Source organism: Dendrobates tinctorius, unplaced genomic scaffold (genome assembly GCF_039654945.1).
Source record: "Dendrobates tinctorius isolate UK_male_01 unplaced genomic scaffold, ASM3965494v1 ptg000019l, whole genome shotgun sequence".
In the NCBI taxonomy this organism is placed as follows: domain Eukaryota; kingdom Metazoa; phylum Chordata; class Amphibia; order Anura; family Dendrobatidae; genus Dendrobates; species Dendrobates tinctorius.
In genome coordinates, this window is record NW_027361687.1 from 78,328,804 (window position 1) to 78,353,474 (window position 24,671).

The window sequence follows — 24,671 nt, forward strand, 5'->3', positions numbered from 1 at the left end:
TAGGAGTGTGCTGGGATGGGCCAGGATTTGTGAGAGTGAAGAATAGAATGTTGTGGTCAGAGAGGGGAAGAGGTGAATTATCTAGGTAGGAGATTGAACAGAGAAGGTCAAAGACCAGGTCAAGGGTGTTACCGTCTTTGTGTGTCTCGGAGGTTGAGAGCAGTGAGAGGCCTAGAGAAGTGGTTAGTGATAGAAGCTGGGATGCAGATGTGGAAGTTGGGCTGTTAATGGGGATGTTGAAGTGTCCCAGGATAAGGGTTATTAGTTCTGAGGACATGAAGTGCGACAGCCAAGCCGAGAAATGGTCAAGGAAGTGGGTGGTTGAGCTTGGGGGCTGATATATGACCGCTACTCTGAGGGAGTATTGTAAGCATTATAAGACACACACCCATTTTCCCCCAAAATTTTTTGGGAAAAAAGTGATTCTTATAATCTGAAAAATACAGTATATACAAGGTAATATTAAACATACAGAATATCAAAAGAAGCATGACATCATTAAAAAACAATAAAAGTAAACTTGCATATCTGCTGTAGGTCCTCGTTGTCTAGACCCAGGTGGACATGAGAGAGTAGATGTGTTATAGTTTCAGTTGGAGCCCACTGAATCATTTTGACATTCCCTTTTGTAGCCTCTTTGTAAACAGTTGGACAAGCCTTACCAGTGATCTTGAGATCAACGTTTTTAAATGTCTTTGTCCAAGAAGAACTGCCTATGTCCTGTGCCACTCCTTAGTCTCACTAGTATCAAAAGGCTAGATCAGAGCTCAAAATAAGACTTTTAAAATGGTAGAAAAACCCCCCGTAAAATGCTCCCATTTCAATACAACTATCCTCAAAAAATAATATCATATTGTTTTGATATGTCTCACTTGATGATCAGTATTTGGGATATGGAATCCTTACTAACCCTAGCACCAAATATTTTCTGTTGGATACAGCTTGTAAATTTATCTTTTTTCTTAAGATCACAGATTTTGGATTGTCCAAGATTGTTGGGGTTACTAGTTCTGCAACTCCATCGTTTGCTGGAACCTGGTCATACATGGCACCAGAAGCTCTGAAGGACATCAATTATCGTCCAACTAAATCTTATGATGTTTACAGGTGAGAGATCAATGATTTCCTGACTGTTAAAAAACACATCCTTTCAATCTTTGCTTTTTCACATTAAATTTACACATTTGGCATCTTTAAGAGGTGCTTACAAAAACTAAAAACTCGACTTAGCATTAAAATGTTTCCTTATAGTTTTTCTCTTGTACATTTACATGCTTAGGGTCAAAGATTTTTCAGTTTTTGAGACAAGAATAATAATTCTTACCATTACACTCTCTCCAATGGTTTTGTATTTTTTCTCACTGGATCATAAGCATTTATGTCAAAATTTTCAAAAATAAGTCAATAGATATTGAAATGCCCCTTTCATTGGATTCTATAGGAAGTATAGGAAGAAGTGCCTCGAAAAAGTATTCATACCCAGTAAACGTTTCCACATAAAAAAATAGTCCAAGCTCTGAATATCTCATGGAGCACTGTTGAATCCACCATCGAAAAATGAAAGGCGTATGTCGCAACCTCAAAACTACCAAGACATGGCCGTCCACCTAAACTAACACTACAATGAAATAGAACACTAAGGGCTCATTCTCACTGTAGATAAAAACTGACGAGTGCAATCCGATACAAAATCGGATTGCACTCAGACCAAAGTTATTCAATCGTTGACATCTCATTTGCGATTTTTTCTCAGCTGAAATCGGACTGAGAAAAAAATCGCAGCATGCCAATACAAGTCAGTATGTGCGATAAAAAATCGGACAGCACTCACACCATGTGATTGCTGTCCGATTTATACGCACCGGTGTCCTTTGAAAAGCCGACAATTCATGTCCGGCTATTGTAAAATCACAATGACAGCTCAGGAAAGAATAGATAGAATATATGTATACACATAAAATACATAGATATATACATGACATAAACACATATATATATATATTTATAATAGCTAGATAGATAGATAGATAGATAGATAGATAGATAGATAGATAGATAGGCAGCACTCAAATTAAATGTGAAAAAAGTGGATTCTTTACTGATCCTCAGATGGCAACGTTTCAACGGTGACCCGTCTTTGTCAAGCCATAGACAAAAACATAGATAGATAGATGGATAGATAGATAGATGGATAGATAGAAGAAAAGCCGGTAATTCATATGCAGCTATACAGTAAAATCACACTGACATGTTAGAATGCAAAAGATATAATACATGTATACACATAGAATTAATTCATTCAGCAGTGGTTTACAGAGGGGCCGGTCGCATTAGCACCACTTCCCTTTGTAAACCAGTTAACCCCTTCTGATGGACATGTATTTAATTAATAAATGATTATTTCTATGAACAAAATGGCGTAGGGTCCCCCTATAATTTATAGATAGCAACAATATACTATGGTAATTGCATTTGTCGCTGACTATTGTCACTCCGAGCAGCCTCACTGACGTCCCTGGCTGACCTGCGGTGAACAGATGAGCATGGGAAAAAATGCAGAAACTTTCCCACGCTCATTAGTTCATCTCCGGTCAGCCGGGGAGGCTGCGCAGAGATGAATTAATTCATTCAGCAGTGGTTTACAGAGGGGCCGGTCGCATTAGGACCGGTCCCCTTTGTAAACCAGTTAACCCCTTCTGATGGATTGCAGCTGAGGATCTGACTGACCAGCGGAGAGGTAAGGATATTGTTGTTTTTTATTTTCTTGTTTTTTACAGATCCATGGTTTATTTTATTGGACTAGTAGATGAATAAAAATGTGGTCAAAAACTTGGTGTGTTTATTTCATTAGAATAATTTTTAATTAAAGTGTGTGTGTATTTTTTTTTTATCCTTTCCTATTCTAGGGTTAATAATGGATCTGTGTCTTATTGACACCTCTCCATTATTAATTGGCTTAATGTCACCTTCCAATAGCAAGGTGACATTAACCCACTAATATTAACCCATTAGCCACCGCTACAGGGCAATGGGAATAGAGAGGCTAAGTGCCAGAAAAGGCGCATCTTATAGACCAAATGGTCAGTACTTTAACACTAGGACTACTGGTTTAGTCATTTTGACTACTTGCACTTTTTATTTCTCTTCTGTGACTATATTTTTCTGAATTCCGGCTTGAGACTCGGTGACTTTTCCTCAAATAGGATGTGAAAAAAGATTTTGTGACAATAAATAATTTTGGTGAAAAAATTGCGCTTTTTTCAAAATTTACCTTTAACTACTAAAGGTAGTCATTTTGACTACCTACTATATTTTGCTGTCCTTTTGTCACTAAATGTTGCGGTAAAGTTTTGTGTATAATTTTTTCACTGTATCTTATTTACCCTGATGTTCATATAGATGTAGTTCAATTCAGATGTCAACTTTTCACATTTTCCTTGTGTTACCTGGTTCTATTACTGTGTAATGCTGAACCGAAAAGAGCTTGTTTGTAATACTGTAGGCTCTTATCTTATGCTAAAGAAGGGTGTTGTTTTTCTCTGGTCCTAGCAGTAGACAGTAGTTTGGATAGTAAGTTTACTTTCAGTTCAGCTGAAGAGACAAAGAGAACACATGCAGACATAAGAGCTCAAAAAACTCATACAAGTATATAGCAGATACAACATTTTATTGTCATATTATTCGATTATTTTGTACTGTATAGTGTGAAGCAGCAATTTTTTTGGGGGAAAAACTATATTTGCATATGGCTTGATGTTATTAGTTATAGTTTACAGCTAGAAAGAATATTTGTTTATCTGCAAATGGGCAATATGCATGAATATAGCAATAATGCAATGTAATGGTTTATGACGCGAAAACGATAAAAATTACGTGTTTTTTTTCATTTTTCTTTTGTTTATGATCAACCATGTTCACATGCAGTAAAATTCTGGGAAAAAATGTATAAATTAGCTAAAACATCAAGACTTTTATAGGTCCAGTCAAAAATGAACGAACATTATATTTGTATAGTGATAGCGAACAGAACAGCAGGGATATGTTACTGGTGATTCTCATTGTAGGCTGTGTTATATGAATATATACTGTATATATGTCCAGGACTGCTATTTTCTGTTGTAGTTTTACAATGATCCTAGCAATCAAAAGTTGTAAAGGACCCCCTGCAAATACACCACAAGAACATGTACTAGGAGATGGCCTGTTCACGCATTTGAAAATACCTTAGACTTAGCGGGTATAAATGCTTGGATAGTATACAAGGAGATGACCCCCAAAAAAATGTCACGCAAGGCATTTTTGCAAAAGCTTGTTACAGATTTGAGTGGTCCTTATGTTATATCTAGGGGAAAGGGTGGCATGTCCCAAGTTGCTACATCTTCAGATGGGATGCTTCAAAAAAAATTTTGCCAGATAAAAGAAAAATGCAAAAATAATAGATCTGTTGGCTATTGTATGACTTGCCGTAAGTCTTTGTGTGGGCAATGTACCGCCGTAAATGAAAGACTATGCCTGAAATGTGAATCAACAAATGTTTAGAAGGTCAATTATGCCGTACTTTTTAGGAGGAGAAGGAAAATGTAGAATTTGAGCTGAATCTCAATAAAACTTTATTATGAAGTACAACCGGTATCGACCCAATGGCCTTCTTCAGGTACTGAGGAGAAGGAGCACTGACAGACCTAGTAGTCATTTTCTCTGCTTGTTGTTCTTGAGTTGTTGTTTATATGTGTGCACTTTAACCCCTTAACGACCGCCGATACACCTTTTAACGGCGGTAATTAGGGGTACTAAAACCACAGCGCCGTTAATTCACGGCGCTGTGATTTAAGTGAATAGCGCCCCCCAGTGTCGGATTTTCTCCGGGGTCTCGGCTGCCAGGGGTAGCCGAGACCCCAGAGAACATGAATCGGTCGGTTTTTACCGACCCCCGCTTTTGCGATCGCCGTTATTAACCCTATAACGGCGACCGCAAAAACAAAAAAAAAGCCGCGATTTTACATTTAATTTCTCTCTCCTCTGATGTGATCGCACATCAGAGGAGAGAGAAATAGGGTCCCCGATCCCCCCCCGGTACCTCTCCGTGGCCCTCGTCCCCTCCCAGTGGTCCCACGTCCCGCCGGCATCCTCCGATGGGCACCGCGATCTTGAAAATGGCGGGCGCATGCGCAGTGCGCCCGCCGGGAATCTGCCGGCTCCGGCTCGCAGATTCCATTCATTATTTTGATCACTATGATAAACGATCATAGTGATCAAAATAAAAAAATAGTACATAACCCCCCCGTTTATCACTCCCTTATATAGGCCAATATAATGAAATAAAGAAAATATTTTTTTTTTCAGTTTTCCATTAGGGTTAGGGTTAGGGTTAGGGTAGGGTAGGGTTAGGGCTAGGGTTAGGGTTAGGGCTAGGGCTAGGGTTAGGGTTAGGGTTGGGCTAGGGTTAGGGTTAGGGTTGGGCTAGGGGTAGGGTTGGGCTAAGGTTAGGGTTGGGCTAGGGTTAGGATTGGGCTAGGGGTAGGGTTGGGCTAGGGTTAGGGTTAGGGTTGGGCTAGGGTTAGGGCTAGGGTTAGGCTAGGGTTAGGGTTAGGGTTGTGCTAGGGTTGGGCTAGGGTTAGGGCTCGGGTCACGACTAGGGTTAGAATTAGGGTTAGGGCGAACTAGAATTAGGGTTAGAATTAGGATTAGGGATTAGGGTTGGGATTAGGGTTAGGGTTGGGATTAGGATTATGGGTGTGTTGGGGTTAGGGTTGGAGCAAGAATTGAGGGGTTTCCACTATTTGCCAACTTTGGGGGTCTAAAAATTGGGGCCTAAAAAATCACTTTTGTGGAAATAAAAAAAGACTTTTTATTTTCACGGCTCTGCGTTTATAAACTTTTGTGAAGCGCTTGGGGGTTCAAAGTGCTCACCACACATCTAGATAAGTTCCTTAGGGGGTCTAATTTCCAAAATGGGGTCACTTGTGGGGGGTTTCCACTGTTTAGGCCCATCAGGGGCTCTGCAAGCGCAACATGATGCCCGCAGACCATTCCATCAAAGTCTGCATTCCAAAATGGCACTCCTTCCCTTCCGAGCTCTCCCATGCGCCCAAACAGTGGTTCCCCCCCACATATGGGGTATCGGCGTACTCAGGACAAATCGCATAACAACTGTGCGGGTATGATTTCTCCTGTTACCCTTGTAAAAATAAAAATTTGGGGGAAAAAAGATCATTTTTGTGGAAAAAAAATGGATTTTTTATTTTCACGGCTCTACGTTATAAACTTCTGTGAAGCACTTGAAGGTTCAAAGTGCTCACCACACATCTAGATAAGTTCCTTAATGGGTCTAGTTTCCAAAATGGGGTCACTTGTGGGGGGTTTCCACTGTTTAGGCCCATCAGGGGCTCTGCAAGCGCAACATGATGCCTGCAGACCATTCCATCAAAGTCTGCATTCCAAAATGGCACTCCTTCCCTTCCGAGCTCTCACATGCACCCAAACAGTGGTTCCCCCCCACATATGGGGTATCGGCGTACTCAGGACAAATCGCATAACAACTGTGCGGGTATGATTTCTCCTGTTACCCTTGTAAAAAATAAAAATTTGGGGGCGAAAAGATCATTTTTGTGGAAAAAAATAGATTTCTTATTTTCACGGCTCTACGTTATAATCTTCTGTGAAGCCCTTGGGGGTTCAAAGTGCTCACCACACATCTAGATAAGTTCCTTAATGGGTCTAGTTTCCAAAATGGGGTCACTTGTTGGAGGTTTCCACTGTTTAGGCACATTAAGGGCTCTCCGAACGCAACATGGCATCCGATCTCAATTCCAGCCAATTCTGCGTTGAAAAAGTCAAACGGCGCTCCATCCCTTGAGAGCTCTGCCGTGTGCTGAAAAAGTGGTTTACCCCCACATATAGAGTATCGGCGTATTCAGGAGAAATTGTACAACAAATTTTGTGGTTGATTTTCTCTTTTAACACTTTTGAAAATAAAAAAAATTGGTTCTGAAGTACATTTTTTGCAAAAAAAAGTTAAATGTTAATTTTTTCCTTCCACATTGCTTTAGTTCCTGTGAAGCACTTAAAGGGTTAATAAACTTCTTGAATGTGGTTTTGAGCACCTTGAGGGGTCTAGTGTTTAGAATGGTGCCAATTTTGGGTATTTTCTGTCATGTACACCCCTCAAAATGACTTTAAATATGATGTGGTCCCTAAAAAAATGGTTTTGTAAATTTTGTTGTAAAAATGAGAAATCGCTGGTCAACTTTTAACCCTTATAACTTCCTAACAAAAAAAATTTTGCTTCCAAAATTGTGCTGATGTAAAGTAGACATGTGGGAAATGTTATTTATTAAGAAATTTGTGTGACACATCTCTCTGATTTGAGGGCATAAAAATTTAAAGTTTTAAAATTGCAAAATTTTCTACATTTTCGCCATATTTCCATTTTTTTCATAAATAAATACAAGACTTATCGAAGAAATTTTACCACTAACATGAAGTACAATATGTCACGAAAAAACAGTCTTAGAATCAGCGGGATCCATTAAAGCGTTCCAGAGTTATAACCTCATAAAGGGACAGTGGTCAGAATTGTAAAAATTGGCCTGGTCATTAAGCTGCAAACTGGCTCTGTCGCTAAGGGGTTAATAATAAATGATTGTAAAACGTCTATTATTATTGTTTTACTTTGTTTACTTTTGTTATTTCCTGTAGAAAAATATGAAAAATCAGAACGAAAACATTCCAAAGCATTACTGTTGGATCTCACAATAATAATACATTAAAAAAAATATAATTATTAATAAATAACCACAAATGAAACTCTAAAAATAAACGAAAACAAGTCAGTAGTCACAATGACTACATTCAGTAGTTCTTGTCGGGGTCACGAGTCCAGTAGTCCTAGTGTTAAACTAGTATTTGTAAGACAAAATCAGAAATGGAAAAATCAGAGAAAAAGAATAATAGAAACATTTTCACCACTTCTGCATTTTCTCCTACTCCTGGTTTTGGCTTACAAATACTGATGTAAAATACTGAGCCAATACTAAACATGTGAACGTGGTATTAGTCGTACACTCCAAAAACATGGAATATATGGAAGAGAGGCAAGAATAAAGCAATTTTTATAACAAGACATAAGGAGTCCAGTTTCCAGTTTGCAAAAAGCAGTGTGGCTGACTCAGCAAGCATGAGGAACAATGGGCTCTGGTAAGATGAGACAAAAGTAGAACTTGTGGAGCTAAATGTAAAACGCTATGCTCTCTATCCAATCTCACTGAGCTAGAGTTCATTTGCAAAGAAGAATGGGCAAAATTTTTAGTCTCTAGATGTGCAAAGCTGGTAGAGACAGACCTGAAAAGACTTGCAGCAGTAATTGAAGCAAAAGGTGGTATTGACTCAGGGGGGCTTAATACAAATGCACGTCATAGTTTTCGAATTTATATTTTTAAGATAATTAGAAAACAATTTTATCATTTCAATAACACTTCTCAAACACTTGCAACTTTTGTGTTGGTATCACATAAAATCCCATACATTTAAGTTTGTGGGTGTATCATGAAAAAAATGTGGAAAAGTTCATGGGGTATCAATAACTTTTCAAGGTACTGTTAGACAGAAGTTCATCTGACATTATTAATAACTAATAATGAATATGTGATATGTATCTATTATTTTTTCTGAATTGCAGCTACGGAATCTTAATGTGGACATTGTTCTCATGTGAAGAGCCATACCAAGGTAGGTTCCAGTATTCAGATTCAGACAACATAGCACATTCATAGAAAATACTTCATTCCTTTATTTTTTTGTTGACACAATATACAACAGGTTTCAAGTTAATTTGTCTCCCTCTATTACAGGAAGAGATGCAGCTGATATCCGGCGCTTGGTGGGTGAAGGTCAAAGACCTAGAATTAGCGATGTAGATGAGTACAGTGAGGTCAAAATGGTGACTGAAGCTAAAGATTTAATGATTAGATGTTGGAACCAAAATGCAGAGAACCGACCCAGTTTCCATGGTAAGTCCGAAAATGTAATTTACCCACACTGTCAAGCTAAACTTTAGGGTGTAATTTAGACGACTTAATAATATCTATGGTCTTTTTACCCATGTTTAGTTCATTAGTCTTGTTCTAAAATAAAATAAAACAAAGGAAGGAGTTTTCTCAGGTAGCACAGTTGGGTCAAGAGATACAGCGGGCAGGAGCTAACCTGGTCAAAATCGGCATGTTAGGCACAATCTAACCAAAGTGAGGATTAGTATAAGGAGTTCTGGGTGCTTGGTTTCAGCCAATGATGCTTTCCAAGCAGTATTGTGGATAAATAATCAAATTTAACAAAATAAAACACTATTAAACATAAGCAGATTCTTAGACATGTACAGTCCATAATCTAATAATGTCCATCGCATGAGTAGAGAAAATCACCTTTCCTTTTCTAGACACAGTGAGGTGTATTTGATTGAAGTTTGACATGTGTCTCAATTCTCGTAGTCTTTTTTTTTGTTACTTAGTGATTCTTACCGATATTCATGGAAAATTGCTAGTATGGCACTAATCAAATAAATGGTCCCCTTTTTTAAAATTTTGCTTTGTCCCCCCATATTTTGGTGAGCATTGATTTTCATTTCTGAAGGTAGCCTTCGTCAGGCTTCTTTTTTGGAATACTTAGATTTAACAACCTGATCTTAGATATACTCAGCAAAACAAGAAGTTGCTCATAGTAGCGGGAAATGATGCATAGGAGTGCAGTTTGGATCATCAGATCAGTACTATATGATATAAATAACTTGTCATATGGGATTGTGATCATGTGCCATCAAATACTCAACAATATTGTGAGGTACAGGAATCTGGGGAATTGGTTTGCTTTGAGAAGACAAAGTACCAAGGATGAAGAGTTTTCGAGACTGAGTAGGTAGTCAAGACGTGGAAAAATATACTGGTGCTGAGGGAAACCCCATTTACAGGATGCTGAATCACACTGACTGGACATATAACTTTATTGCAAAGTCAAGGTGTGATTAGCTGTTAGAACATCTTAAATTTAGAGTAACAACCAACTTCAATATTTGCTTAACATTGGACCTCCTCTTTCGAGTTTAAATCTTCAGGGTAATTCATTGATATCAATGAGTTCTCCTATCTAATGGGAATATTGAGCGTAAAAACAAACTTGTCCTACATAACAGAGGTAAAGAGGGTGGATATTGCATCTCATTATAGAGGTCTACTGTTCTTTTAGAAGATCATTTTTTAGTGCAATTTTTGGTGGTCAAGGAGGTTATGCTAAATATTAAGGGACATTAATCTTTCTTACAAATAAGATCTTGAAATGATGAATGAATGAATGAATGAATGAAGCATGATGCTATGGATTCTGACAAGTAGGAGGACGTTTCCTGGCTCCACTTGTATGGCCACTGGACAAGGGTCCTGCAAAACTATTATCTAATCTCAAATATTGAGTAAAAAAATAATATTTGTTGCTCATGTTGAAGACACCACCATAAAGAATTAGCACTGTTTATTGCCAAAAGTTCTTCATTTTGTAATCTTTCTCTTCCATCCATGTTTTTTTCTCTCGTAAGAATGTACTGTGTTCACTGCAATGATGTTTGATGAATATAAAGATGAAGTTATCGATGCTGGTCGAAGTGTTGAAAATCTTCTCAGTAAGAAACCTTTCCAAGATGAGGTACAATCTATTGTTGGTTCAGTTGTATTTGTCAACTTCTCAGCCATTGGTGGTTTCTCTCAATTTGTACATTTTTGTTTGATCATTTGATTTACATCAAAGTTGATAGAAGCTAGGTTTGATAAAGACTCATCATCTAATGATATTTTACTAATGAAAATAAATTCACATATTATTTTACAACTGTAGACTTCATGCACACATATGCTATAGATGGTTGTAGGCTCAAGTACATCTACTAGTCTAGACTAGTTCCTTTTTGTTTTATACACAGATAACACTCTTTTGGAAGTAGCTACATTAATATACAGAATAATTGATAACTGTAATGTAATTACATATGGGTAAAAAAAAGTCCTCTAATCTAATTTCTCATTTTTAGTTACTAGATACATTCGAAACCTTAGAAGATCCCAGCCTTTCTGCGGAAAGTTTCATCAGAGGTCAGTTCAACTACTTTGGGACTCAGTGGAGACCACCTTTCATGGTTCTTTAACTTTTACAACTTGGAAATAGATGCACCAAAACCTAACTACCACCCCTCTGAATCCAATAGTTCCATAGATTGACATGTATGTGATTACCCCTCTAAAGTCTACTTTTTATACTGTAAGGAAGTGCACTAAAAGAACACCATGGCCCTTGAGCAAAAAGATTATGAGGACACTGGTGCAGCGCTCATGTTGGTACTTCGTGCCAGCTGCACCAGAGTGGTTCAAACATGTTTGGCTGAAACTTGAGTGCCAACATACTGAGCACCTTTTGTGATTATTTGACGTCATGACATCAAACAAGGCCAAGTCTATAAGGCCTCTTATAATGTCATGATGCTGTTTGTCTCATTTGATCACAAGAAGTGTTCAGAATGCTGGCATTTGAGTTTTACAAAGTTTTTTTTTTCTCTAAATAATAGGCATCTAGGCCTAGACTGTATCCTGGTATCAAAATTCTGTCCATTTATTGCATGTATTAAGAACTTCATTGTAAAATCTACTATTGTGCTACAACACCCAAAAATTATATACTGAGTTCTGCTAATAATAGATTACGTATTTTAGCTTTCAGAGATGATCTTCAAAATAATAAAGTAATAGAGGAGCCAAAATTGAGAAACGAAAAAGCAAAAGATGAAGAACCTGAGAAAGACAATATGGTGCGTTCTTTATGGCACAAGAGATTTTCTAGTAGGGGGTTGTCTGAAACAGGATGGGTGGGGATGAACCCCGATCAGGCAACATTCAAAAACTGACTGCACAGAATTTCCAGGGAAATTCAATTCAGAGAAGTTTTTCTCCACAAATGGAATGCCCCTTATTACGCACTGGGGTCATACATCAGTAATATGTAAGACCCCTCCACTGTCTCACGTTCGGTTCTCATTACTTTTTATCACTGCCACTAGCACTAATTTTCTGGGGCCTCTTCATGCTGGATCGGAACTTCTAGCTCTGATGAGGCTTGAGATGGTTCTGTATCGAGATATGTGTCGTGACTTTGTGTGGAAACATCCTGGGCCTCATTAGAGCCAGAAGTGCTCGGGCCAGTATGAAGAGACCTGGGGATATCAGTGCGAGTGGCGGTGATAAGAAGATGAGATGAGGACCAAACAAGAGATTGTGTGGAGCTGAAGGGCTGGAGACGTGATGGGTAAAGTATGTTTTTTTCTAACGATTAAATGGCACTCTTTTTCTGAATCCGTGTAAAAGTGAATTCCAAAAAAATCAGCATTTGACAAATTCAGATTTTGTAATGTTCGAGTAGAATTCAACTGTCTTATATATTTGCTCATCTCTAGTGGAAGGCCCATCATTTATCCTATAAGACATGTAGACACAATATCAGGATCCTGACAGCGCCGGCGTACAGCCTCCGCTGAGCAGGGACTCACCCGCACTGTAGGGACCCCTGGGGACCAGAATAGCCAGAAAGTGTAGGTGCACAGGACCTAGGTCCAGTGAGCATTAAACAGCCGCCCTCTGCCAGGGAGAGGCGGAATAATTAACCCCCAATCAGACCAGGACGGGCCAAAGCGAAACCCCGTCCTGGATCATGACACACTCCATGTCCAATCCTTCCCCCTTTGTTGGTAATACTATACCTCAAATTTACTTCTAATAGTCTCTTGGGGGTAACACCTATAATATGATATCTTTCAGTAGGTTATCACTACGGCCTATACTGTATTGATTAAATTCCTTTTGGATATCAAAAACATAATTTTGTTCGTAACATATTTGTTTTAATATTTTCCAAGGGCTAAAATGCATAATAAAGTTTTATAAAAAAAATTAGCAGATGCTTACTCTAGCCCTTTTCTTTTTCAGGATCCTCCTGAGCCTCCAGAAGTCATACACGCGAACAAAGATATTTCATCAACAGGTTGTTAACAATCATATCATAGATAAAATCTAAAGTCAAGTGCTAAATTTCAAGAATAGGTATCTGCCATCAAAATCACTAAGCTAAGGTGAAACAATCACTGTGTGACTGCAAGCATAAGATAGTCATTGAAGACTATACACATCACATAAAGGGTATTTATTGAAAATGTAATGTTGGTGGGTGTGGACCCACTGTGCCACAGCCTGGACTTACCCTGGAGCCGTGTAACTAAGTGAATACTGGTCATTTACTTGAGCCTCTGATGGTGAGGATAGGCTGGGCTGCCTGTAGACACCAGGTGCCACTTCAGGGCACTCCCTGGGTCTGCAGCAGCTGACCAGAGGGTCAGACACAGATATGAGGTACAGGTGGACAGAGTCAAAGACATGGTCAGACAATCTGGGGTCAAGGCAAGCAATTCAGGTTCAATGTATGTAGCTGAGTTCAGGAAAGGAAAGGCCAAAATAAATGGGAAGGCAAGACGGGTCAAAAAACAGGTTAGATAATACAAGACAGTACCTTACAGGAATCTGCACAGAGATTGATCTAGAACCTTAGATTAGGCAAGTAGTGGTGGAAGGAGCTGCCAAACCCCCCCCCCCCCCCCCGCTGCTTGGGGATAGGCCAGAGCATCTCCCCTTTGCAGAATAGGATGGGGTTAAATGCCTGCAGGAAGTGGCTGTGCCTCTGTTTAGCCAGGTGGAGATTCACCATCAGCAGGGGGGATGCAGCAGTGTTGGAAATGCTACAAGATGCAGTTCAGAGAGACAGCCAGCCACTGGGGAGAACACAGCAATGACCACAATGAGTAGAGCTGCGCGTAGCGCCTATGCGCGTCTCCGGCATGACAGAGAATCTCTTCAAAAGACCACCCATTTAGGAAGATATAGCCAAAATTTTCAATGTCTTTATGTACCATGAGTATTGGCTTTTCTCTTTAAAAGGACCAATAGTGAAGACCACTTTTGACTTAAGATGGGAGGTCATCCCAGTGAGGTTTAACTATATTATGTGATGTGTGGACAGTAATTGCTACATAGTCTCACTGTGAAGCCTGTCATGGGTGGCTGTAGGTTTGCTCCAAAAAGCTTGTAGACATTGTATGTGCTTTCTATATTTATATGCTAATGTTTGGTCTTTTTTCAGAGCTTGTAGTGAATAACATTGTGACAGTTGTCAAGGAATCTGGAGAGTATAACAAGATAAAGAAGATGATTGATAATAATGAAATCTTGCCTAAAGAAATACAGGAGCAATTGAACAGCAACCAGAGTTTGAAGGCGTTAGGGAACATCGCTGGGAAAGCCCTACTTACCAAATATGTAAAGAATCCTGACAAGATTTTATCTTTACTCAAAAAATTCTGAGCCGTGACAATTAAAATTCAAGCATAAATACAGACTATGGACACTTCCAAGGAACCAATTTAATGGGACACTTGATTACTGATGTTCTCTATTAATGAAGCTCAATAGATCTTTGTGTGCTGTTACATACCGACCTACAGTATATCATATGGCAAAACACAAAGACAACTCTAAAGATAGGATGGTCCCAAACATTCAGAATACCTGCTAGCATTCCGAAAAATGGAATTCTTTCAGTCACTCACCTATCCTACAAGGAAATGGGAAGAGAACCTTGCCTTTGTGGATGCTGATTCTTATGAAATATGTACTGGTATCAATCAGATCCAAGACTAGATGATTTTTATAATAACTTCTCATGTCTATAAGACCTTGGGGCAAGATTGGTTCTACTCGGTAGAGAAAGGTAGAACAAATATTTTACTATTACCAATACGATGTTCCTCTAATATTCCCTTACGTGAGAGCGCTACATTTCCACTGAACCACCAGACTGAATCACTTGCCACCAGCTTTGCTATGCTTTTGTATACCATGAACTTAACAGTTCCAGTATTTTCTGCAATGCCATAATTTTGTGACACAATTTCACATTGCTTAGTCCACTACTGAGCCATCTTCACTGCAGGCCTTGCTTCAGACACCAAGCCACTTGGCACAGGAAAATTCTCATATGTCAAAAAAATGGAGGTTCTGGAACTAAGGCCATCACCATTCGCTACAACAAAGCTGTGAAATTATTCTTTAGGGTGCATAACAGTTTGGAAGATAGCCATAGCCACTGCTAAGAAGATTATGGATGCCTTTAAAACCAATCCCACTGATAACATGCTTACATAATTCAAGTTCGTCCTTCATAATGAACTGAGTATCTCACTTCCGCCTACCTTTTCCGAGATTGGGCCTCTCCAAATTTGACAATGCTTTCAAAGTGTTTCAAATGTTGGCAAATTCGACATTGACCTCCCCGTGTCTTTTTGGTCATCTTTCAGATATTGGGACTCTAGTTTTTACTTATAGAAATGTTTCTTTCAAAAGTTGACTATACTAAACCATTTGTTTTATTTTTCATTTCAGTTTTCAGTTATTTTCTACGCTGAACAATGACTTTTGCAAATTATCTAAAGTACATCTCATTTCATTCGAGTGTGGTTGCTCAATTATTTTTTCCACTTTTATAGATAACATATATCAGCTGGACTGTTCTGTCACTAGGTCGATGGGCAGTAGCTTTTTGGTTTTACAGGTTGTTGGTAAACATAGTACTTTAGTATCAGAAAGTGTAAAGGTACTGTCACACTTAGCGATGCACCAGCGATCCCGACCAGCGCTATGACGCGGTCAGGATCGCTGGTGCATCGCTAAGTGGTCGCTAGTGAGCTGCCACACAGACAGATCTCACCAGCGACATAGCAGCGGTTGGGGGTCGTTACTTACCTGTCAGATGAGGCGATCCTGACGTCCTCCCGCCCGCCTCTACGCGTCGCTCGTCGGTGCCACAGGAAGCCCAGCAGGAAGCTGATGACGAGAAACGGCCCAGGACGTTCTCGCGCGATCAGCGACAACCAGCGGGGGAGCGGTCGGTAAGTATCAGACATAGCGATATCGCTAGCAATATCGCTATAACGTCACAAAAACCAGTGAAGTTATAGCGATATTGCTAGCGATATCGCTTAGGCCTCTTTCACACTTCAGTTTTTTACAATCAGTCACAATCCGCCAGGTTTTGAAAAAAACGGATCCTCAATTTTCTTTTGAGGATCCGTTTTTTTTCCTCATTGACTTCCATTAATGGCAGATTGTGACGGATTGCTGTCCGTTGCATCCGTTTTTTTTGAGGATCCGCCAAAAGTTGCTGTCCGTCACCATCCTCAAAGATTTCAAAACGGAGCTTGCAACGTTTTTTTCTCTGGCGGATCCTCCAGACACTCATTTAACCCGAAATTCTTTCTGGGTGCCGGACAAAAAAAAATTCTCTCTTCTCTCATCTTTCCTCATTTTCAGGATCCGTCTGAAAACGGATCCTGTGCCATCCGTTCACATCAGTTGAGAACGGATCCGCTTGTCTGAATTTTTGGCGGATTTGAACTGATGCAAAAAACTGAAGTGTGAAAGAGGCCTTAGTGTGACAGGCCCTTAACTTAAAGATCGTGGGTCACAATGCAATATCATTAACTATTAGTCTTTAGAACTAGTCTTCCTGCATGAGCAAAAGGATATTTTGGCCTCAATAGGATCCAAGAACCAGGTGTAACTGCAACCCCTGAACTCATATTCATTACACTTTTGATGTGTACAGCTCTTTATTATACTTATCACTTGCCTTTTGTGGAGAGCAGTTTAGTTAGCATTATTTTCAGATAAAAGCTATTCTTGTTTTTTATCATAAACAAAAACAAGCAAGAAACAAAAACCGACCATAAGTCCACAGTATTAAGACAAAATAGTTCAAAATTTATTGGTATCACAGGTGATCAATGTAAACAATAAAATATTTGTATGCTAAGGGCTAATATCCAGTATACATATGGTTGGTTGATGTGAAAACACAACACTAAAATGTGTAAAAAAGATCCAAAAAATCAGAAAATCAGACCAATATGTCTCAAAAACATCTTATATAAAGTGCACATATAAAGTGAAGACCAAGTGTGCCAAAAGTACATTTAAGAAAAACATATGTATATATAGAACAATCACTAAGTACATAAAAAGGTAAAGTGCAAGTGCTAAAGACACCACAAGGTGTCAGTGTGCCACATCATATACTACAGGACCAAGGAGGAAACATATCCAAGGGAAATAATGAATATATATCACCAGAATTATATAATAACTTACACAGTAATGTGCTCCTGGACTCCTGGATAGGTACCCTCCCCAATGCGCGGTTCGGCACGCTGCCTTCTTCAGGGAGTGGCGCCAATAGGAGAGTGGGAAATATTGGTAAGAGCCAATCAGATAGAAAGGTGTGGTGTAAGTGACCAATAGTTACTAGAAGACGCTTAGACAGGTATTTCCTGTACAGCTCATTTCCGGTCATGCGCAATAATGTGTTCAGTTCACATCTCCTTGGATGGCTTCATGATACCTATTAGCACGCCCCTTTCACTCCTATTGGTTGCTTGCACCACACCTTTCTATCTGATTGGCTCTTACCAATATTTATACCTCCCACTCTCCTATTGGCGCCACACCCTGACGAAGGCAGTGTGCTGAAACGTACGTTGGGGAGGGTGCCCATCCAGGAGACCAGGAGCACATTACTGTGTAAGTTGTTATATAATTCTGGTGATATTCATTATTTCCCTAAGATATGTTTCCTCCTTGGTCCTGTAGTATATGATGTGGACACACTGACACCTTGTGGTGTCTTTAGCACTTGCTCTTTACCTTTTTATGTACTTAGTGTTTGTTCTATATATTTTTTTTCTTAAATTCAGTTTGGGCAAACTTGGTCTTCACTCTATATGTGCACTTTATATAAGATGTTTTTGAGACATATTGGTCTGATTTTCTGATTTTTTGGATTTTTTTTTTTACACATTTTAGTGTTGCATTTTCACATCAACCAGCCATATGTATACTGGATATTAGCACTCTTTTTAGGGTACAAATATTTTATTGTTTACGTTGATCTCTTGTCATTATTGATTACCTGCGATACCAATAAATTTTGAACTATTTGTCTTAATACTGTGGACTTATGGTCGGTTTTTGTTTCTTGCTTGTTTTTGTTGGTTTAATTTCTGACTGTTCAATCATCTGCAATTGTCCATTTTATCAGCCAGGAATTATACCACTTGGTTTCTGATTTATTGTAGTTGGGTAACCCTATTGGTGCACATACAGTTGGCTGTGTTCTGATAGAGTCCCTTTTTGCTGTTTTTGTTTTTTATAATGTTCTGAATATCTCTCCATGCAGAGAGCAGTTCCTAGTCTAATTTTGATATCGGGTGCAAGACCAGCACCATATATGGCCAAAATAAGGTCCTTGAGTTTGCATCTTGTTATATTATGTACTTTTTTTCCTTAGTGTTTACAGCTTTTTTGCTTTTGGGACAATTTTTATTAATATGAATTTTTGTAAATTGTTTAATTAAAACCTTATTATCAAGGTATTAAAGAGTGAAAACATTTGCCTCTATCGTGTTAATTTTCTTAGCAAACACGGGTTCCTATTAAGTCTACAGGAAATCAAAGGAAAACTAAGATCGGTTGAGAATATGTATAAGGATCGCAAACATAAAGACATTCACAAATTGCATGAAAAATGATTGTTCGCTATAGGGCTGGTCCTAAACATGAAAGTAGGCAAAAAGATATGAGGCTGTGAAAATGTGATTTAGGTTGCTAGTATATCTAATAGTAGTATTGATTTTCTTTAATTTCTTTATTATTTATCTTTATTTAAGAAATAAATCGTAAAAAAGAAGATAGAAGTATACAAATAGTAATTAGTAGTACTCAAGAAGAATGAAAACAGCTTTATAAATCCACCCCTCATGCCCCACCACAACACTGAAAGAAAAAGGAAATACAATAGATCTAAATAGTCTACATATAGAATTTAACGGTTAATTTTTTTTTTCTTTAAAAAGGAGTCCACCATTCCTCAAAAAAATAGAGAGCCCGCTTAGAACAGATCTCTTTAGCCAGTGCTCCAATACCAAAGCAGGACGCTCACGCTCTCTATCAACACTGAGGGCAATTTTTTTCTCTTAAAGGGAATCGGTCACCAGGTTTTTGCTACCCTATCTGAGAGCAGCATGATGTGGGGGTAGTGACCATGATTCTAGGGATGTGTCCCTTACTGGGGTGTCTGCTGCAGCTTTGATAAAATCATGCCACGGCGCTTTGCTTGACAGCGCATCAATGCAGAGCCGGCTGTCAGTGTCTGGAAGTGCTTCTAGCTGGTCTCAGTGCACTAAGTTGTGACTGGACTCGCCCCAGCATGCCTTTCTGGCTGAAAGCCGGATGGCTCACAGGTGTAATAAAAGTTAATTTTCCCCCGGGAGCAATGCTTTCAGTACGGAGGCCAGGAACCTTTCTTATGCTAATTATCTGCAGCTTAACCCTATATCGGCAGATAGTGTTATCCGACATGACAGATTCAATCAGACATCTTTCACAGCAGCATTAAGTTGCTCCAGAAGTATTGCAATATATAGTACAATAGATCAAATGATCTCGGGATCAAGTCTGATATTAGGCCTAAAAGATCAAGTGTTTTTAAATATTGCTTACTAGAGTTACCAAAGATTATATTTCCAAATCGTGGCAGAACCCCCATAGAGGAAGAATGTTGCAACATTATTTGTACTAAGGGAGTTTGGCAGCATTATTGTGGGATGTATGCAAACTACTGTTTTTTATGTTTGTTTTGTTTCGGGCTATTGGTCCTCGTCAGTGCAAAGTATTAGATCTGATTTGGCTAGGTGAGAGGCTCTGGACTGAGGTCTAAAGGGTAAGGTTTCTCCTTGTGGAGAGTGACATACCAGCTCTTATTGCACGGCGAATAAGCCTCCTTACCTTGACAAGCCAGAGCTGGCATGTCACTCTCCACAAGGAGAAATGTTACCCCTTAGACCTCAGTACAGAGCCTCTCACCTAGCCAAATCAGTTCTCATACTTTGCACTGACGAGGGCCAATAGCCCGAAACACCGTGTCTGCAAATTGAGATTCTGATTTGGCTTTTATCCTAAGTCATATTACAAGACTCGTTAAAGGGTTGTGACTTGTAGGATCGCTACTACCAATAGGTTGCGCTGTAGAGTAAAAGTCCTCTTTCTCTCTGAAGAGGCAATTTGCATATTAAATTTCCCAGAGGAGCAATGCACGGCGAATAAGCCTCCTTACCTTGACAAGCCAGAGCTGGTATGTCACTCTCCGCAAGGAGAAACCTTCCCCCATCTCTTTAAGTAACTGTAAACATCTTGCTTATAGAAGTTGACAGATTGCTCCAAAAGCCACTTTGTGACTTCATAAATTAGAGTCTCATCATCTGGAAAATGCTTGCCCTTCAAAAATTATCATTATTAATTATTATAGCGCCATTTATTCCATGGTGCTTTACATGTGAGGAGGGGTATACATAATACATACAAGTACAGTAATCTTAAACAATACAAGTCACGACTGGTACAGAAGGAGAGAGGACCCTGCCCGCGAGGGTTCACAATCTACAAGGGATGGGTGAGGATACAGTAGGCAAGGGTAGAGCTGGTCGTGCAGTGGCTTGGTCGATCGGTGGCTACTGCAGGTTGTAGGCTTGTCGGAAAGGTAGGTCTTCAGGTTCTTGTTGAAGGTTTCCATGGTAGGCGAGATTCTGATATATTGCGGTAGAGAGTTCCAGAGTAGGGGTAATGCGCGGGAGAAATCTTGTATGCGATTGTGGGAAGAGGAGATAAGAGAGGAGTAGAGAAGGAGATCTTGTGAGGATCGGAGGTTGTGTGCAGGTAAGTACCGGAAGACAAGGTCACAGATGTATGGAGAGCAAAGGTTGTGGATGGCTTTGTATGCCATGGGTAGGGTTTTGAACTGGAGTCTTTGGGTAGTGGGAAGCCAGTGCAAGGATTAACAGAGGGACAGGCCGGGGAATAGTGGGGAGACCGGTGGATTAGTCGGGCAGCAGAGTTTAGAATAGATTGGAGGGGTGTGAGAGTGTTAGAGGGGAGGCCACAGAGCAGGATGTTGCAGTAGTCAAGGTGAGAGATGATGAGGGCATGGACTAAGGTTTTTGCAGAACCTTGGTTGAGGAGTTGAAGTCGGCAGGAAGTGGAAAGGGCTTGGATATGTGGTTTGAAGGAGAGATCAGTGTCAAGGATTACCCCAAAGCAGCGAGCTTGTGGGTCTGGGGAGAGTGGGTAGCCATTTACTTTAATGAATAGGTCGGTTGGGGGTTCGAGTGAGATGGGGAGAAAGATGATGAATTCTGTTTTGTCCATATTAAGTTTTAGAAATCTAGTGAAGGATGAGATAGCAGACATACATTGTGGGATTCTTGTTAGTAGGGAGGTGATATCTGGTCCAGAGATGTAGATCTGTGTGTTATCAGCATAGAGGTGATACTGAAAGCCATGAGATTCTATGAGCTGTTCAAGGCTGAAGGTGTAAATGGAGACAAGCAGGGACCCTAGGACTGAACCTTGACACCGACAGATAGGAGGCGAGGTGAGGAGGTGGTGTGTGAGTGGGAGATGCTGAATGTCTGGTCTGTTAGGTAAGACAAGATCCAAGATAGAGCCAAGTCTGTGATGCCGAGAGATGAGAGGGTCTGTAATAATAGGGAATGGTCCACCGTGTCAAAGGCAGAGGACAGGTCCAGGAGGAGGAGGACAGAGTAGTGTCGCTTGGCCTTGGCGGTTAATAGGTCATTGGTGACTTTAGTTAGGGCAGTTTCAGTGGAGTGGTGCGGCCGGAAGCTTGATTGTAAGCGGTCGAAAAGGTAGCAAGAAGAGAGGTGGGCGGACAGTTCAAGATGGACGATAGCTAGATACGGGGATAGGTCAAGAGAGGGCTTTTTGAGGATAGGTGTGATTGAGGCATATTTAAAGTTTGAGGTGAAAACACCAGTTGTTAGTGATAGGTTGAAGAGATGGGTTAGTATTGGGATGAAGACTGTGGTTTGTTTGGGATAAAGTGGGATGGGATCGGGTTAAGTGCACAGGAGGTGAGATGTGATCTTGAGAGTAGAGTGGAGAGTCGATCTTCTGTAATGGTGGAGAAGTTTGTTTTGGAGGAGGAGGGCTGGGCAGTTAGGAGAAAGGGCTCTGGGGGTTGTCAACCAAAACTGTCTCTGATGTTATCAATCTTCTGCTTGAAAAATTAGGCAAAGTCTTCAGCTAAGATGTGTGGAGAGGGAGGAGGTGCCAGGGTACGAAGGAGAGAATTGAAGGCGTTGAATAGCTGTTTAGGGTTGTCAAACAGGGAGGATATGAGAGATGAGAAGTAGGTTTGTTTTTCTGCAGCGAGCGTGTCCTTGAAAGTAGTGAGGGACAGTTTGAATGCGATGTTGGAGTTTGATCTTTTTCATCTTTGCACAGCAATTCTGGAAGCCCGTCTCAGTTCTTTGGTCAGGCTGATGTGCCAGGGCTGTCTGTTGCTTTTGCGAGTTTTGGTATGTGTGAGAGGGGCAACCGATTCCAGAGATGCAGCTATTGTGGTGTTATATAGAGCAGCAGCGGCATCCGTATTGTGTAGGGAACTTAAGTCTGTAAGAGGGAAGAGGGATTCAGACAGTGAGTATAGATTGAGGTGTTTAAGATTTCTGCGAGGGTATGCAAGTTTGTGGTGTGGGGATTGTAGACCTGGAGAGGAGAGGGAAGAGAATGTAAGTAGGTTGTGGTCAGGAAGAGGTGAGATAGAGAGGTTAGATAGGGAGCAGAGGTGGGTGAAGATGAGGTCCAATGCATGGCCATCTTTGTGAGTGGCTGCAGAAGACCATTGATTGAGGCCGAAGGAGGAAGTGAGAGATAGAAGTTTAGTGGCAGCTGAAAGGGAAGTGTCAGTGGGAATGTTGAATTTGCCATGATGATAGTGGGGATGTCAGCAGAGAGAAAATTAAGTAGCCAGGTGGTGAAGTGGTCAAAGAAGGTGGTGGCTGGCCCTGGGGGGCGGTAAATGACAGCCAGTTGGAGGTTGGAGGGGGATTAGATGCGCATAGAGTGCACCTCAAAGGAAGGGAGGGTAACAGAGGGTGGCACTGGGATTGGAGTGAAGGAACAGTTATCTGACAGGGGAACCCAACTCCTCCACCATGCTTGCTGCTGGGGTGGGGGGTGTGGGAAAGGTGGAACCCACCATACGAAATTGCAGCAGGAGAGGCTGTGTCAGAGGGGGTGAGACAGGTTTTGGTGATAGCGAGGAAGGAAAGTTTGTTAGTAATGAAAAGATCATGGATGTAGGAAAGTTTGTTGCAGACAAAGCAAGCATTCGATAGAGCTCCTGTTAGTGGGACTGGGGCGGGGGCTTGGCGAATGGGTATAAGGTTAAAGAGGTTACGGAATGTTGTGATAGAGCGTGGATGGGAGGTAGAAATGACAGTGGGGATGTGGTGAGTAGGACCAGGATTTGGAGCAATATCACCGGCAGTGAGGAGCAGAGAAAGTGTTAGCAGGTGGGAGCAGGAAAGAGCATGAGGGGGCTGTGTTTGGAGACAGAGGATTGTATGTTGAGTAAAAGTTCTGAGGAGGAGATGAGATGAGATGGATGAGGAGGATGGAGGGAGAGATGACTAGTTCTTTACTTGGTGTAAGGATTGGGGGTTAATAAAAAGTAAAGGATTATAGGGGTGAGAGTGAAAACTAACAGAAACATTGTTTACAGTGACTATCCCGTTACCTTTAGTTCCCTTCTGGATTAATTCTGGAGATAGAAATTTCATTCTCCAGCAGAACTTGGCATCTGTCCACACTGCCAAAAGTACCAATACCTGGTTTTAAAACAACAGTATCACTGTGCTTGATTGGCAGCAAACTCACCTGACCTTAACCCTATAGAGAATCTATGGAGTATTGTCAAGAGGAAGATGAGAGACAGCAGATCCAACAATGCAAACGAGCTGAAGGCTGCTATAAAAGCGACCTGGGCTTCCAAAACACCTCAGCAGTACCACAGGCTGATCGCCTCCATGCCACACCACATTAACGCAGTAATTGCTGCAAAAGGAGCCCTGACCAAGTATTGAGTGCATTTACAGAACATACATATCAGTAGGCTATGGCTAGGTTCACATTGCGTTAATGCAGTCCATTCAACGCATAGCGTTGACGGACTGCATTAACGCTAATGTCATATTGTGATCTCGTTTAGCGATCACACTAGCGCAGCTTCCCTATCTGTGGTAGCGGTGACGGACCCCCCAACGCTGCAGACCGCGTCCGAGGGTCCGTCACAGAATGACGGCACATCGCGAACGCATGCCGATTATGACATGCGTTGGCGATGCGCTCATCCATTGCAGTCTATGGGTGCGTTAACGCATCCATTACATAGCATTAATGCCGCTATGTAACGGATGCGTTAAATGCTACCCACAAACGCAATGTGAACCCAGCCTAATATTTAGGATTTTGACCCCTTTATCCCCGAGGGTGGTTTGCGCGTTACGTTAATGACCGGGCCAATTTTTACAATTCTGACCACTGTCCTTTTATGAGGTAATAACTCTGGAACGCTTCAATGGATCTTGGCGATTCTGAGAATGTTTTTTCGTGATGTATTGTACTTCACAT

General features: G+C 40.6%; 1 protein-coding gene across 1 annotated transcript in view; it reads left to right on the forward strand.

The window, feature by feature from the left end:
- Positions 1-16,847, forward strand: part of LOC141083075 (receptor-interacting serine/threonine-protein kinase 3-like) — a 30,369-nt gene extending 13,522 nt beyond the window's left edge. Inside the window, exons 3-10 of the mRNA XM_073567246.1 lie at positions 968-1,107; positions 8,678-8,727; positions 8,850-9,008; positions 10,580-10,686; positions 11,069-11,129; positions 11,745-11,839; positions 13,011-13,065; positions 14,215-16,847. Coding sequence (XP_073423347.1) covers positions 968-1,107; positions 8,678-8,727; positions 8,850-9,008; positions 10,580-10,686; positions 11,069-11,129; positions 11,745-11,839; positions 13,011-13,065; positions 14,215-14,435 — 888 coding nt within the window. The 3' untranslated portion in view covers positions 14,436-16,847. The remainder of the gene's footprint in view (positions 1-967; positions 1,108-8,677; positions 8,728-8,849; positions 9,009-10,579; positions 10,687-11,068; positions 11,130-11,744; positions 11,840-13,010; positions 13,066-14,214) is intronic.
- The last annotated feature ends 7,824 nt before the right edge of the window (positions 16,848-24,671 follow it).